Source organism: Felis catus, chromosome A3 (assembly GCF_018350175.1).
Source record: "Felis catus isolate Fca126 chromosome A3, F.catus_Fca126_mat1.0, whole genome shotgun sequence".
In the NCBI taxonomy this organism is placed as follows: Eukaryota; Metazoa; Chordata; class Mammalia; order Carnivora; family Felidae; genus Felis; species Felis catus.
Window position 1 is genome coordinate 60,347,622 of NC_058370.1, and position 12,959 is coordinate 60,360,580.

At 40.6% G+C, this 12,959-nt stretch overlaps 1 protein-coding gene across 7 annotated transcripts in view; it reads left to right on the forward strand.

Annotated features, from left to right (window-relative positions):
- The window catches only part of AFF3 (AF4/FMR2 family member 3), a 571,747-nt gene extending 559,473 nt beyond the window's left edge, over window positions 1-12,274 (forward strand). For all 7 annotated transcript variants that reach the window (XM_045054068.1, XM_045054069.1, XM_045054070.1 and 4 more), the window contains 4 exons: window positions 660-753; window positions 4,276-4,325; window positions 4,479-4,702; window positions 7,350-12,274. In XM_045054068.1, the coding sequence (XP_044910003.1) occupies window positions 660-753; window positions 4,276-4,325; window positions 4,479-4,702; window positions 7,350-7,471 (490 nt within the window). In that variant the 3' untranslated portion in view covers window positions 7,472-12,274. The remainder of the gene's footprint in view (window positions 1-659; window positions 754-4,275; window positions 4,326-4,478; window positions 4,703-7,349) is intronic.
- Window positions 12,275-12,959: the final 685 nt, after the last annotated feature.

Sequence of the window (12,959 nt, forward strand, 5' to 3'; positions counted from 1 at the left end):
TTATTAGGATTAACAAATTAATGATGATTAATACCTAATATTATAGAAGATAGAATACTAATATGTAAATAATAAATGTAAAATAATAAAATAATGATACTCAGCCTTGAGTTTTTGCTGTTTATAAAGTATTCATATATATTAATTTGAACTACTTATACAGTCCAGTAAAGTAGTTTAAAAGTGAAGGGAATACAAACAGGTGGAGGAGCTGTTCTTTCAGCAAAGCTGAAGGTGCAGAAGTCAGGGCACCAGAGAAATCAAAGTAAGGTGGCTCTGCCCTGAAACTCCCCCAGTGAGTTTCCCAGTGACTGGGAAAGCCCTGTGCTAATGCTCCCTCACTCCTCCCATGGAGAGAGACTGTCCTCTAGTGGTGGAAGAAGAAAATGGCCTGTCCCTTGGCCCCAACAAAGAAGCAATAAAGCTATGTTATAGTGGTAGATATGTTTATGGAATAACTCCTTGAAGTTTTGAATTCTATCCTTTGAACTAAAGGAAGGTCAGATACTTTTCAGACGTAAATGTAAGTTTAAAAATATTACATATATATAATCATGATATAAATGCTGAGTGCCTTAGAACAAGAGTTTTGTTTTTAAGTCTTGTTTGCAAAGGACATACTCATGCTTTCAGGGCCCATTTCTCTCTTTCTGCTGCAGTTATCGATGCCTGGCTCTCCTGTACTGGCGGATGTTTCGACTCAAAAGGGACCACGCTGTGAAGTACTCAAAAGCACTTATCGACTATTTCAAGGTACTATCTGGCTAATGGGCAACATTATTGCTTGTATCCACTGGTCTGTCATGGACATTTTCGAGGAGCCTGGTAGAATTCATGGCTTTGGGGATAATACAGGAACCTTCTGATATCAACACTAACCCCCTTTATGACATACTCATGGTGTTCAAGGCTCAAAGAATGGCCTTGAGAGTCCATCTAATTTATCTCCCTGCCTTGTGTCCAAGTATTTTTATGGCCTCAAGAGAAAGAATATTAGTGTCCTAGGAAATTCCTCTTTATAGCTAACCAATTTCTCATGTTCCTTTAGAGCTTCTTCCTCTTAGAAGTAACTACTTAGAACTTCCTCATAGCTCTCTCCAGTAGCTAATTTAACTTTTAATCAAGGCATTGTTTTAAATGATAAGAAATGGCTTGTTAGAACTCAGAGGTAGTAGGTAAATATAAGGGTAGGATTGGAAAATATGCTAACTTTTCCCTATCTCAGGAAATGAAATCATTTTCATTGGGAGAATAAAAAAAGAAAACCTTCTCTGATGTACTTGTGAAGTGGACATGAAGTTATTCATTTGAGATTTCTCAGCCCCTTTGCTGTCCATTTGTCTATAGAAACAAGAAACTATAGCATTTCCACCTCCACCAACCCCATGTCAGATACACACCATCATTTTAGATCCTTTAATCCCCAACCTCCACTTCTTAGACATCATCTCAGATGACCAGGCTACGTTGGAGGTTCTGTGGGCTATGACCAGCATGCCATCTCCTTCCTGGTCACGTGTGTAAAGTAACCAGGTGCTAAGGCAAGGAGATAACTGTTTTGACACATTGACCGTTCTGTGTCATAATGACAAGAACAGACACTGAGTCTATTCCTTTACTTCCAGAAAGTCAGAATCTAAGAGCTAATACTGAAGAACATTACTACAGTCAAAAAAAGAAAAGAAAAGAAAATGCTTGAATAAAAAAGGAATCTGAACTCTGTAAGCTACAGAGATTACCACATAACTCTTAAGGGATATAAGAAGTTCTTAGCCTATGTATGCCATCCATGAATATGTTCAGAATGGACAAAGAACACAACTTAAATATCAGAGTTTCCCCTCCAGGGGCTATTGGTGGCTACCCTTAATTAAAGGCCATTTAAATGCCTTTATAGTATGAAGTTCAGAGATTATGAGGGCACCTGGGTGGCTCAGTTGGTTGAACATCAGACTTTGGCTCAGATCATGATCTCATGGTTTGTGGGCTCAAGCCCCGCATCAGGCTTTCTGCTGACAGCCTGCTTCAGATTCTCTGTCTCCCTCTCTCTCTGTCCCTCCCCTGCTCATGCTCTCTGTGTCTTTCAAAAATAAATAAGCATTAAAAAAAGATATTTTATTAAAAATAGGCCTACCCTATGACCCAGCAGTAGCACTTCTAGGAATTTACCCAAGGGATACAGGAGTACTGATGCATAGGGGCACTTGTACCCCAATGTTTATAGCAGTACTCTCAACAATAGCCAAATTATGGAAAGAGCCTAAATGCCCATCAACTGACGAATGGATAAAGAAGATGTGGTTTATATACACAATGGAATACTACTTGGCAATGAGAAAGAATGAAATATGGCCCTTTGTAGCAACGTGGATGGAACTGGAGAGTGTTATGCTAAGTGAAATAAGCCATACAGAGAAAGACAGATACCATATGTGTTCTTTCTTATGTGGATCTTATGTGGAGAAACTTAACAGGAACCCATGGGGAAGGGGAAGGGAAAAAAAAAAAAAAAAGAAGTTAGAGTGGGAGAGAGCCAAAGCATAAGAGACTCTTAAAAACTGAGAACAAACTGAGGGTTGATGGGGGGTGGGAGGGAGGGGAGGGTGGGTGATGGGTATTGAGGAGGGCACCTTTTGGGATGAGCACTGGGTGTTGTATGGAAACCAATTTGACAATAAATTTCATATATTAAAAAAAAAGATATTTTAAGTTCAGAGATTATGAAACCTTCAGGTGGCAATGATAATTTGTCCATAAGCAAAGTGTTTTATCAATACAGAGCTGCCTCTCAGTAAAGGACTTGATTCCCACTCATGCTTTTAGTCACAGGGCTTACTGGTAGTGAAGAAGCATGAAGGCAATAGTAGAATTTCCACCTGTAAGGCCATTTCTTTTTTTAAAAATTTTTTTTTCAACGTTTATTTATTTTTTTGGGACTGAGAGAGACAGAGCATGAACGGGGGAGGGGCAGAGAGAGAGGGAGACACAGAACGGGAAACAGGCTCCAGGCTCTGAGCCATCAGCCCAGAGCCCGACGCGGGGCTCGAACTCACGGACCGCGAGATCGTGACCGCTGAAGTCGGACGCTTAACCGACTGCGCCACCCAGGCGCCCCTGTAAGGCCATTTCTTACCATTCTGGTAACACCTCCGCTAAAAAAGTAAAAATCACTCACCACTTCATAAAGTCCTTTTTAACCAAAGAAACACCTTGTCTCTGGGGTACCAGGCTGAGGCTGTTTTCTTCCCTCTGGAAGGCAAAATTCACATCAGTATCATAAAGACCATTTTTTTTTCCGGGGCGCCTGTGTGGCTCAGTCGGTTGGGCGTCCAACTTCGGCTCAGGTCACGATCTCACGGTCCGTGAGTTCGAGCCCCGCGTCGGTCTCTGGGCTGATGGCTCAGAGCCTGGAGCCTGCTTCCGGTTCTGTGTCTCCCTCTATCTCTGCCCCTCCCACGTTCATACTCTGTCTCTCTCTGTCTCAAAAATAAATAAACATTAAAGACCATTTTTTTCCTTAATAGTCCCATAGACTTATGTCCAAGAACGCATTATCAGACTCTCAGAGAGGAAATCTGTCTGTACATTTATCAGCTTTCCTTGCCAAAGTCAAAACTTCTTTTCAATGCCTGATGCAAACAACTGGCTTATGTAACATAACATCCTAAGCCAAAATACTCAGATAAGTCAGTTTTTGAATACTCTGTTACGCACATATATTTTAATTTTTTCTTTTAGAAAACTTCAATAGCACTTTCCTTTAAAACAAATACTTCTAAACTTCATAAGTCAAAACAATAGAATCTGATGTCTCATATATTTTCAGGCATTAAATGTATGGCAGTGGTTTCTGTAGATATGCCCTACATTTAAATATAAGGTGTTCCCCGTGGGTGTGGCAGGGGGAAGGTGCGGTCCTGTTCCTTTTTTCCTTTTCAGAAAAATTAAGCTAGTTGAAAAAACTTAGGCTGGTTTAGGATTATGATTTAATTTGGTACACAGAATTTGGTGCATGAAAACCCAGCCTGTGGGTTGAGCTCTTCATTGTAGCCCATGGTGGATGCCTGCAGGCCATGCAGCTGCCCCCCACCAGCTTCCAGAAAAGAAACCAGTAGCCTAGTAATTGTAACTTCCCAGATCCAATTTCTGTGAATCTTTATTTTATCTGCAGCCTCTGCCATTACGTCTCTCAAAGGTCACCTGAGAACACGTTATCGTCAGCTGTTTAAACTTAAACAGATGGTACTCACTGTCAACGTTTTTCTTTTCCTGCAGAATTCATCTAAAGCTGCCCAAGCCCCATCTCCATGGGGAGCCAGTGGAAAGTAAGTTCATTTCTCCAAAGTAAAGGTGATAAATGAGACACTGCATGATGCTGGGCCATGTGCTACTTTGCTTACAGCACCCTGGGGGGCTGTTCTACCCCACCTGGTACCAGCCCCCCTACTCTTGTTTTTTTCTACGCTCTCCCCTTCCAGGAGCACTGGAACCCCATCCCCCATGTCTCCCAACCCCTCTCCGACCAGCTCCGTGGGATCTCAGGGGAGCCTCTCCAATGCCAACACCCTGTCCCCTTCCACCATCGTCAGCATCCCACAGCGCATCCACCAGATGGCAGCCAACCACGTCAGCATCACCAACAGCATTCTCCACAGCTATGACTACTGGGAGATGGCGGACAACCTGGCCAAGGAAAACAGAGGTGTGTGAGCCTCTAGGAAGTGTGTGTGTGTGGTTCCAACCACAACCCAGGGAGCCAGCCTGACGCGGGACATCATTGAGCAAGTTTTCGTCATTTACCAGAGGAGACGGTAGAAGCTGTGCACAACTTTTCCTGACCTCCCACCCTCACTCAGGGTCTCTCGTGCCTTAACCTACCTTAATCTTGACTATAGGAGATTAGAGATGGAGGTGGACATAGATATGATACAGATACATAGAAATGGTGTAAATACAGATAGAGATATATACACATACGCTCTTCTTTGAGACTGTGAGCTCCGTGAAGGTAGGGGTAACGTTCTATTCAGCTTAGTGTTCCCAAGACCTGCACAGTGCCTAGAATACAACTAGGGACCTGAAACATTTTACTATTAATTAATGAGGATGAATGTTCCTGGCTGCATAAGTGATAGCTGCTTGCCACTGAAAAGAAAGTGTTTTATAGGCAGCAGTAAGTTCTATTTCTCTTTAAGTAAGGTTTGTTTTCACAGATTATAAAACAAATGCATGTCTACTGTGGCTAAATTTGTAAAGTGTGGAAAACTACAGGGAAAAACATTTTTTAATTATCAGTAATCTTATCACCAAGAGATAATTACTGTTAACATTCTACCGAAGTTTCCTCTAGTCTTCTCCAAACATGCACAATTCTTGCCAAAATAAGATTATAGTTCGTATACAGTTTTATATCCTGTTTCCATTTAACAATATCAGGCATTTTCCCATGCCACTAACTAGTTCAAAAACATCTTTTATGATGTCCTAGAAGACTGTCATAATAGTGGTTTTACAGTCATAAAGTATCATGATTTCTCAAAACCATTCCCTTCTTGTTGGACATTTATATCACTTCCAACTTTTGTTCTACTACGAATAATGTTATGACAAATCTCCTTATATAAATCATTGTCTATATTCTGATTATTTTCATACAAGGGAGAATTTGAAGGTCAACAGCTATAGATTCTTTTAAGATATATATTGTTATATATCTTAATATATATTAACTTTTCTCCCAAATGATTATACCGATTTACTACTCTCCCTCCCACAGCAGGAGAGCACAAATCTGGGTTCACTTTCAAGCCATTAAGTGCGAATTCTGTTCCCACAAAAGCATAAGCTTCTGAGGACAAGACCAGAATGTTCACAATGAGATGAGGAATTAATGGCATAGATAAGCACGTGGGTCCTGAGTACATGAAATTGGTAATAAAACCGGATAGTACATAACATGCATCCCAGAGGTGACACACCCTGAAAATCTAATGGGAACGCCAGGGAGGTCAATGCCAGGAGACTGAGGCCACCAGGAGAGGCCTTCTAGAGGAATTGACAGGGAACAGGGTTTGGAAAGGCAAATAGTCGTTGTGTAGCTGAGATGGAGTGGGGTGGGGATCCCCAGTGGACACAACAGAAGGGATAGGACATATAAAAATTGACATGGCCAGTTTGGGAGACCCTGAGCAGGCCACACTCCAGATGGCACTGCCAGCTGCCTACTGGATGTCTCCTACCAGAGGGCTCAATGCTACATGTCCAGTGTAAAGTCGGCATTTTTCCTGGACCTGCCCCCTCCTCCCCAGTTCTGCTCCTAGATTCCTGCCTTGGCTTCCCTCCCCACCACCTCAGAGTCTTCTCTAATCTCTCCCTCGCCTTCTCCGGCAGGACATCATTCAGCATGTATATGAGGAACTTTGAAAAACTCCCAGATTCTCACTTTCAAAGACTGTTGTTCAGTGATCCAGTTATGACAGTATAACAGCCATACGAGCCATTGTTTCTCTGAGCCACTATCCCGTGATCTCTGAGAGAGCAGAGCCTGCACCTTATTCGTCTTCTGTACCCCCTACCTCTACCCCCTGCACCTAGCACAGTGCCTCAGCACATAATAAATGTTAACGAAGGCACAGACCTAGAGAATGTCCCAGGACTAGAAGGTGACCTCAGTAGGGGTTTTTCAGAACCCATCTCTGACTTGCCCCCAAGGTCCTGGACCCTTCTGCCTTGGACTCACTGCAGGGGTTCAGCACATGCTACAGTTGAGTACAGTATTAAGGGGTGACAGAGCCATAAGCCACATCTAGGGCAGGATGCATTTGTGCACAAGGACAATGCAGTCTAAGGAAGTAAATTTTCTTTGCTATTTGGCTGAGTAAATGTTATTCATTTGAATGAGAAATAAGATAAAAAGAGAGAGGCGAACCATAAGAAACTCTTAAATACAGAGAACAAATTGAGGGTTGCTGGAGGGGAGGTGGGGGTGGGGTGGGCATTAAGGAGGACACTTGTTGGGATGAGTACTGGGTGTTATATGTAAGTGAGGAATCCCCAAAATTCTACTCCTGAAGTCATTATTACGCTGTATGTTAACTAACTTGGATTTAAATAAAATTTTAAAATAAATAAATAAATGAGAAATGGCCAATAGAATTAATTGGATATAGGATGAGTTCTCTACCTTTGGGTTTTATTTTGTCCAGTGGAATGCTAAAGTTGCCTGATGGAATAGAGAGTGCATGATTTATATAGAGACTGTGGATGGAATTTTTTCTTAAGTCACTCAGGTCTCTCAGGGTAGCACGCTCAGCACGTGTGTCACTCAGACGACTCTCTCTGTCCTCTAGAATTCTTCAACGACCTGGATTTGCTCATGGGGCCTGTCACCCTGCACAGCAGCATGGAGCACCTGGTCCAATACTCCCAGCAGGGCCTGCACTGGCTGCGGAACAGCACCCACCTGTCATAGGGAACTTGCCCCTGAGCTGGATTGTGCTCTCATCTCCATGGACGGCTCAATGTTTCTGGACACTGTGCTACTGAAATTCCCAGCCACAGCATTTATCGAACTGCGGTGAATATTTTCTCAGCATCGAACAATGGTCTTTTCCCAGGGCATGTGTGTTTGTATGTGTGGGCGTAAAAGAAGTTGCCTGTGTATGTGTGTAAGATATACAGCTCTTTAAAATACATTTTTGTCTAGTTTTCATAATCCCAAGCTAGACAAAGTGATCAGAGGTTTCTGATTAGAGAATATACACTTACACACATGCACGCACGCACAAAATCACACACACACACACTTTCTATTTCAAAGCTAAACCATGACTTCTTAGAACATTCAACCAAAATCTCATGGGTTAGTTAACCAGGTGCAATACAGCACACCAAAAGCTTGACTGCCAGTTAAGATGAACCTAGTTCTTATACTGTTGATTACTTTCAGTATTAATATACTATTCCCCAATTAATTTTTGATTGTGTGTATTATGGATAATTGAATAACGAAAAAAGTCAGTTATTTTTGTGCTGGACGTTTACTAGATTGCATGTTACCAAATACCTTGCCTTTTGTCTAACACGCACCCTTCCATCCAACTTTATTATCAACTAAATGCGTTATAAGCAAATGGATCAAATCCCACAGGCCTTCCCTGCCCTGCCCCCAGAATCATATGAAAATGGCACTGGGATTTGGTAACAACAGTGTCATTGAAAGCTGACCAACAAGAACAGACAACTGAGCTTGGAGCTCAGTTGGGAATTGAAACCTTCTGCACGTGGAACAGTAAGCCTGCCCAGCCCACGTGTGTTTTCTTCCTGCCACTGTGACACAGCAGCCATAGAGCCACATGGCATTTGTCAGCCAATATGTTTCAAGTCTTTTCTTCCCACGATAGCTTTCTTGCAAATTTTCTTGGCCAAATGGGACATTACCTAGAACGTCTCTTCACTAGGAGTCTGTATCTGCTGCTTATCAGGCTGAGAAATATTTGCTATCGTGAGACTGTCTCACCCTCTCACTCTTTGTGCAGAATGCAGACCTCTAATAGCATTTTGATCTGGGGGGATATGTTTCAGGCTTTGATTTGCAAGCTGCTTATTGTGCGGGGTGAGTTATTTTTGCAACGATCACAACCCTGTTTGGGGTAGCAACGACTAGAACATCATGTTTGCATCCTGTACGTCTGGTATGTTTACGTCTTGCCCTTGATTCTTTTCTTTTCAATTAAGTTTACATTTTAGTTTTTTGACATCTTGTTTACAGTCTTTGTATGAAACTTACTTCTTTTATAGTCTCTTGTCATGCCCTAGATTTAGTCTTCTTGTTAAATATATTTGAATATAAAAAATACTGGTAAGAAGAAAAACTTCTGCAAAAGAGGATATACCTTGCCATGTCCTTAAAAGCAAAAATAATGTGCTTGAAGCCTCTCACTTGACAGAATTGCACCAGGATGGTCTGAGAAAGAGTCAGGTGATGCAGTATGTGGAACGCTCCATTTTCCAAGGTGATGCTGGCACAAAACAGTTATAGTAGATTGTGATATATGCTTTCCCTGATGCTCTTACTGCTTTGGTTGTAATGTTAACATTTTTGTCACCTGATCTGTAGATGGGAAATAAGACTGCTGTCATTCTAAGCACTGACTCAAAACTGTACAAATGATTGAACAACTTAGGTGATTTGAAATGAATTTAAAGTGAAGGGTCTGAAGTGAAATGAAGCCAGTGAAGGGTTTGTGAAATTTGCATTTGGCTTTGGCCCTGAAATGTTACCAGTATTTCTATTTTACATTTGTCCAACTGTGGGGCGCCTCACATCCCTTTCACTAGCTATTGGCAGAGTTTGCGATCCCATCCTATGTTGGAAATTTGAGTCTAACTTGGGAAATTTTGGATTTTTTTTTTTTCGGAGGACTAAAGCTTAGTTCTAGTTACCCTTGATGAATCCTGATGAAATGTTGAAACTCTCAAAGGGATGAACCTCAGGGTCCATCGTGCATCCCCTGGGTGCTTTCTGGCCCTGCCCATCCTCAAAGCCACGGGTCTTGTAGCGGCCCATAACATGCTTACCCACAAAACCCCATGTAGACCCACAGGAGGCCCCTGGCTGATTGTGCCCACAGCATTTTATCAGCACTTATGTGGCCCGTGTTCCGCAAAAAAAAACACTTGGAAGTCGTCATCTTGGAGATGGTCAGAGCATGCAGTTCCTCTCCCTGTCTTTGATCTCATCAACTGACCACGTGAGGGCAGCAGTTTTTGTTGGCTTTGGCATAGATGATTTTGGTAAGGAACCATCTTCTGACTGTTACTTGTGAAAGTCATTCATGACTTATTCCTTTTATTTAGCTTTGTTCAAAGTAGAAATACCTTTCTTGTGTTTTTGGATTATAAAAGTAATACATGCTCATTGTAAAGATTCAAACAATACAGCAATGTAGAAAGTAGAAGGTAGCAAGTCCCATCCCTGAAAGACAACCACTGTTGACAGTCTCATGTATATTTTTCCACAGATGCTCCCATTTAAACATACTATCATTTTTTTCTCTTTGAAGACATATAATTTCCTCAGAAGTTCAACATAAGTTCGACTGACCTTATCCTTCCATGACCTGAGTGGATGCCTTCCTTTATCACAATGTTAGAGTTACCTTTGAAAGTAACCCAAATATATTCCTGATCAAAATTTGGGATTTGTTACTACTCTCTACAGAGATCAGACTTATGTGAAGGAGTGTGCCTAGAAAGTGAGGTTTGATTAAAACAGATATTTCTGGAAACTTGCAGATTGCAGACAGAAACTCGGACCCCCTATCTAAAGAAGAATGTACTGGAAAAATAATCTGAAGAGTTGACAAATTGTGTGCTAGATCGAACACATGGAATGCAATGCAATGAGATTTTCTGCACTAAAACTTATCCTAGTATGTAAAACAATGATGTGTGTATTATATAACAGTGATGTGTACATTTCTGACATCCCATACATGATATACACAGTTTGTATAAATGCATACATTTAAAAATATATATGTACAATACAGCTAACATAAAACTGTAGTATGCCTGAAGGATATTACTAGTGCCTAACATTGAGTATAAGTCGCTGCGTGTTCGCATCACCTTGGAAGTGCAGTAATTGTTAAAACTTAATCAGTGCAGCCAACATTATTTATGAATCACATCTTTGAAACTGTGCAGTAGTATATACATATATATTTTTAAATAACATTTTTCACAGTTTTCCAGAGTTACTGTTGAAACCTGTATCACCAAAAAAAAAAAAGCAAAACAAAAAAAAAAAAAAGCAAGATTTTTTTAATGATGTAGACACTCTTCAGACCCAGTAATCTGTGTGTGATTTCCTGTTTGTAGATACCCAAGAGACTTTAGCAGTCACCAGCCTTAATGCATGTACAGGATATTATTGTGACTTAATTTATCTGCAGTTTTTAATCCATGTGAAATTGGAATTTATAAACTGACTTGGATTAAATATGTCTGCCTTTCTAAGGTTGCAAATGTTACATTAAATGACTTATGTTGTAAATGAGAGAAACCGAGTTGTATGTAAAAAAAAAAATGTCCACCAATTTCTGTGAATATTTTTACAAGGAAACTTCAGAATCAAAATACGTTCAAATAAGAATTCTGGTCCCTCGTTCATAATCTCTTCAGAAGCAACCTTGTTGTTTCGTGAATCTTTTAAATGTAGCTTCCATGGATTTTCATTACTATAGGCTTGACATTTTTCACAGTCAAGATGGAAGCATGTTCTCCTGCATTATAACTAGTTTACAACTTGTCTTTCCCATTTCCCAGCACACATATGCACACATGCATGTGCAGAAGAACACCCCCCAGTGTCCCAGAAAATGCTGAATAGAAAGCTTGAGGAGTTCATATTGATGACTGCATTGATGCCTGTCTACCCAGTAGTCCTGGTATACTGTTTTATCTAATATTCCTTAATGACACAAGTTAACTTATATGTGCCAGGTTTTTTCAACTCAGACCAACAAGGTGGAATAATGTTTGCAATATTTGGTTGAGTAAAATAGGAGAATTTTGAACTAATGAAGACAGAAATATTAGAACAGTGGCTTGCCATTATATATCTCTCTGTGTGGGAGGGTTTTTTCTTAACCTTATTTTTACTCTTCTCCCCAAATTTTTTCAATCCATTCCTTCCCAAAGAAGCAGAAACAGCAACAAAAACAGAATGACTTTTTCACCTTACCCAGCGCCCCTACCCTTAGATTCAAATTGTCTTGTCTTGCAAGAGGACCCTAACTCGGGGCCACTATGGAGACCACCTCATCCCAGAAATGGCCAGGACAGGGGACTGGCTTTGCTTGCTCCAGGGACCTTGATACTCTTTTCAGAAGTGGTTTGGGCTAAGAAACACTCAACAGTCTTTCAAGAACTGTCTTTCTCTTACACAGTTTGCCTGCTATTGAAGTCTATACTAATCAGAATCATATTTTTAAGAAGTAACACATTTTCAATGAAACATGGACCAACTGGAGTCTTGAAAGACATTTTTTAATGAAAGAAAGAAAACCTAACAACATAAACTGCATTTCCAACAATTTTTCAAGCACAGTTTTCATCATTACAACTTCCTAACAAATAGCACAAGAAATGTTCAGATTTGAGATCTGTGTTCTCTTTGTCCAAACTGAATTATTCTGTATATGTCATCAGAGGGGTCAATTTGTTTGTGTGGCATGAGGGAAATTATAAAACTCTGTTCTCAAACTAATTACATCTGACCATAGTTTTGGTTTTTATTATTTAATTGGCATTGTGAGGCAGCAGGGGGTAATTTGGGGCTGGCTCCAAGGGGATTCAGCTTCACAGCTCTTCGAGTAATGGGAATCAGGGGATTAAACCCCTATGTGTTGCTTTGAAAATCCACCTCTTAACAGCCAGTTTTAAACACATTGATCCGAGGGATGAACTCAAGGTACTAACTGCAAGTCAAAACAATCATTGGCGTTTGTCTTGAAGCATCAGGAAGTAATGATGAGGCCTGGAAAGCTGAATCAAGGACGTGTTTTCTACTCATTTCTGACATAGGAAAAGCTCATCGGAAAATATATCCAAAGACAATGTCAAATAGTAACAGTGTTTAGGCTTTTCAAACAGTGGTGCTTGGTTAGAAAAATAATTACAATATCCTGGTTCCTGTATTGTTCTTCAACCCTTTTTCAGTTTTCCATAAAACAAAACTCACTTTTTCCCCAGCATTTATCATCTCTTGATTTCTAGATGTCCAGATGAGCAAAGAGAAAATACTTAACACTGAGGAATACACACTACCTGACTGAACAGCATTCTACTCACAGTAGTCAAAGATACATGACTTATATTAAAGTCTCCTCTGTTACCCCCATCCTACAAAATGAGAGATCACAAAGCCTAAAGTATGGCCATGTAGTTGAGAT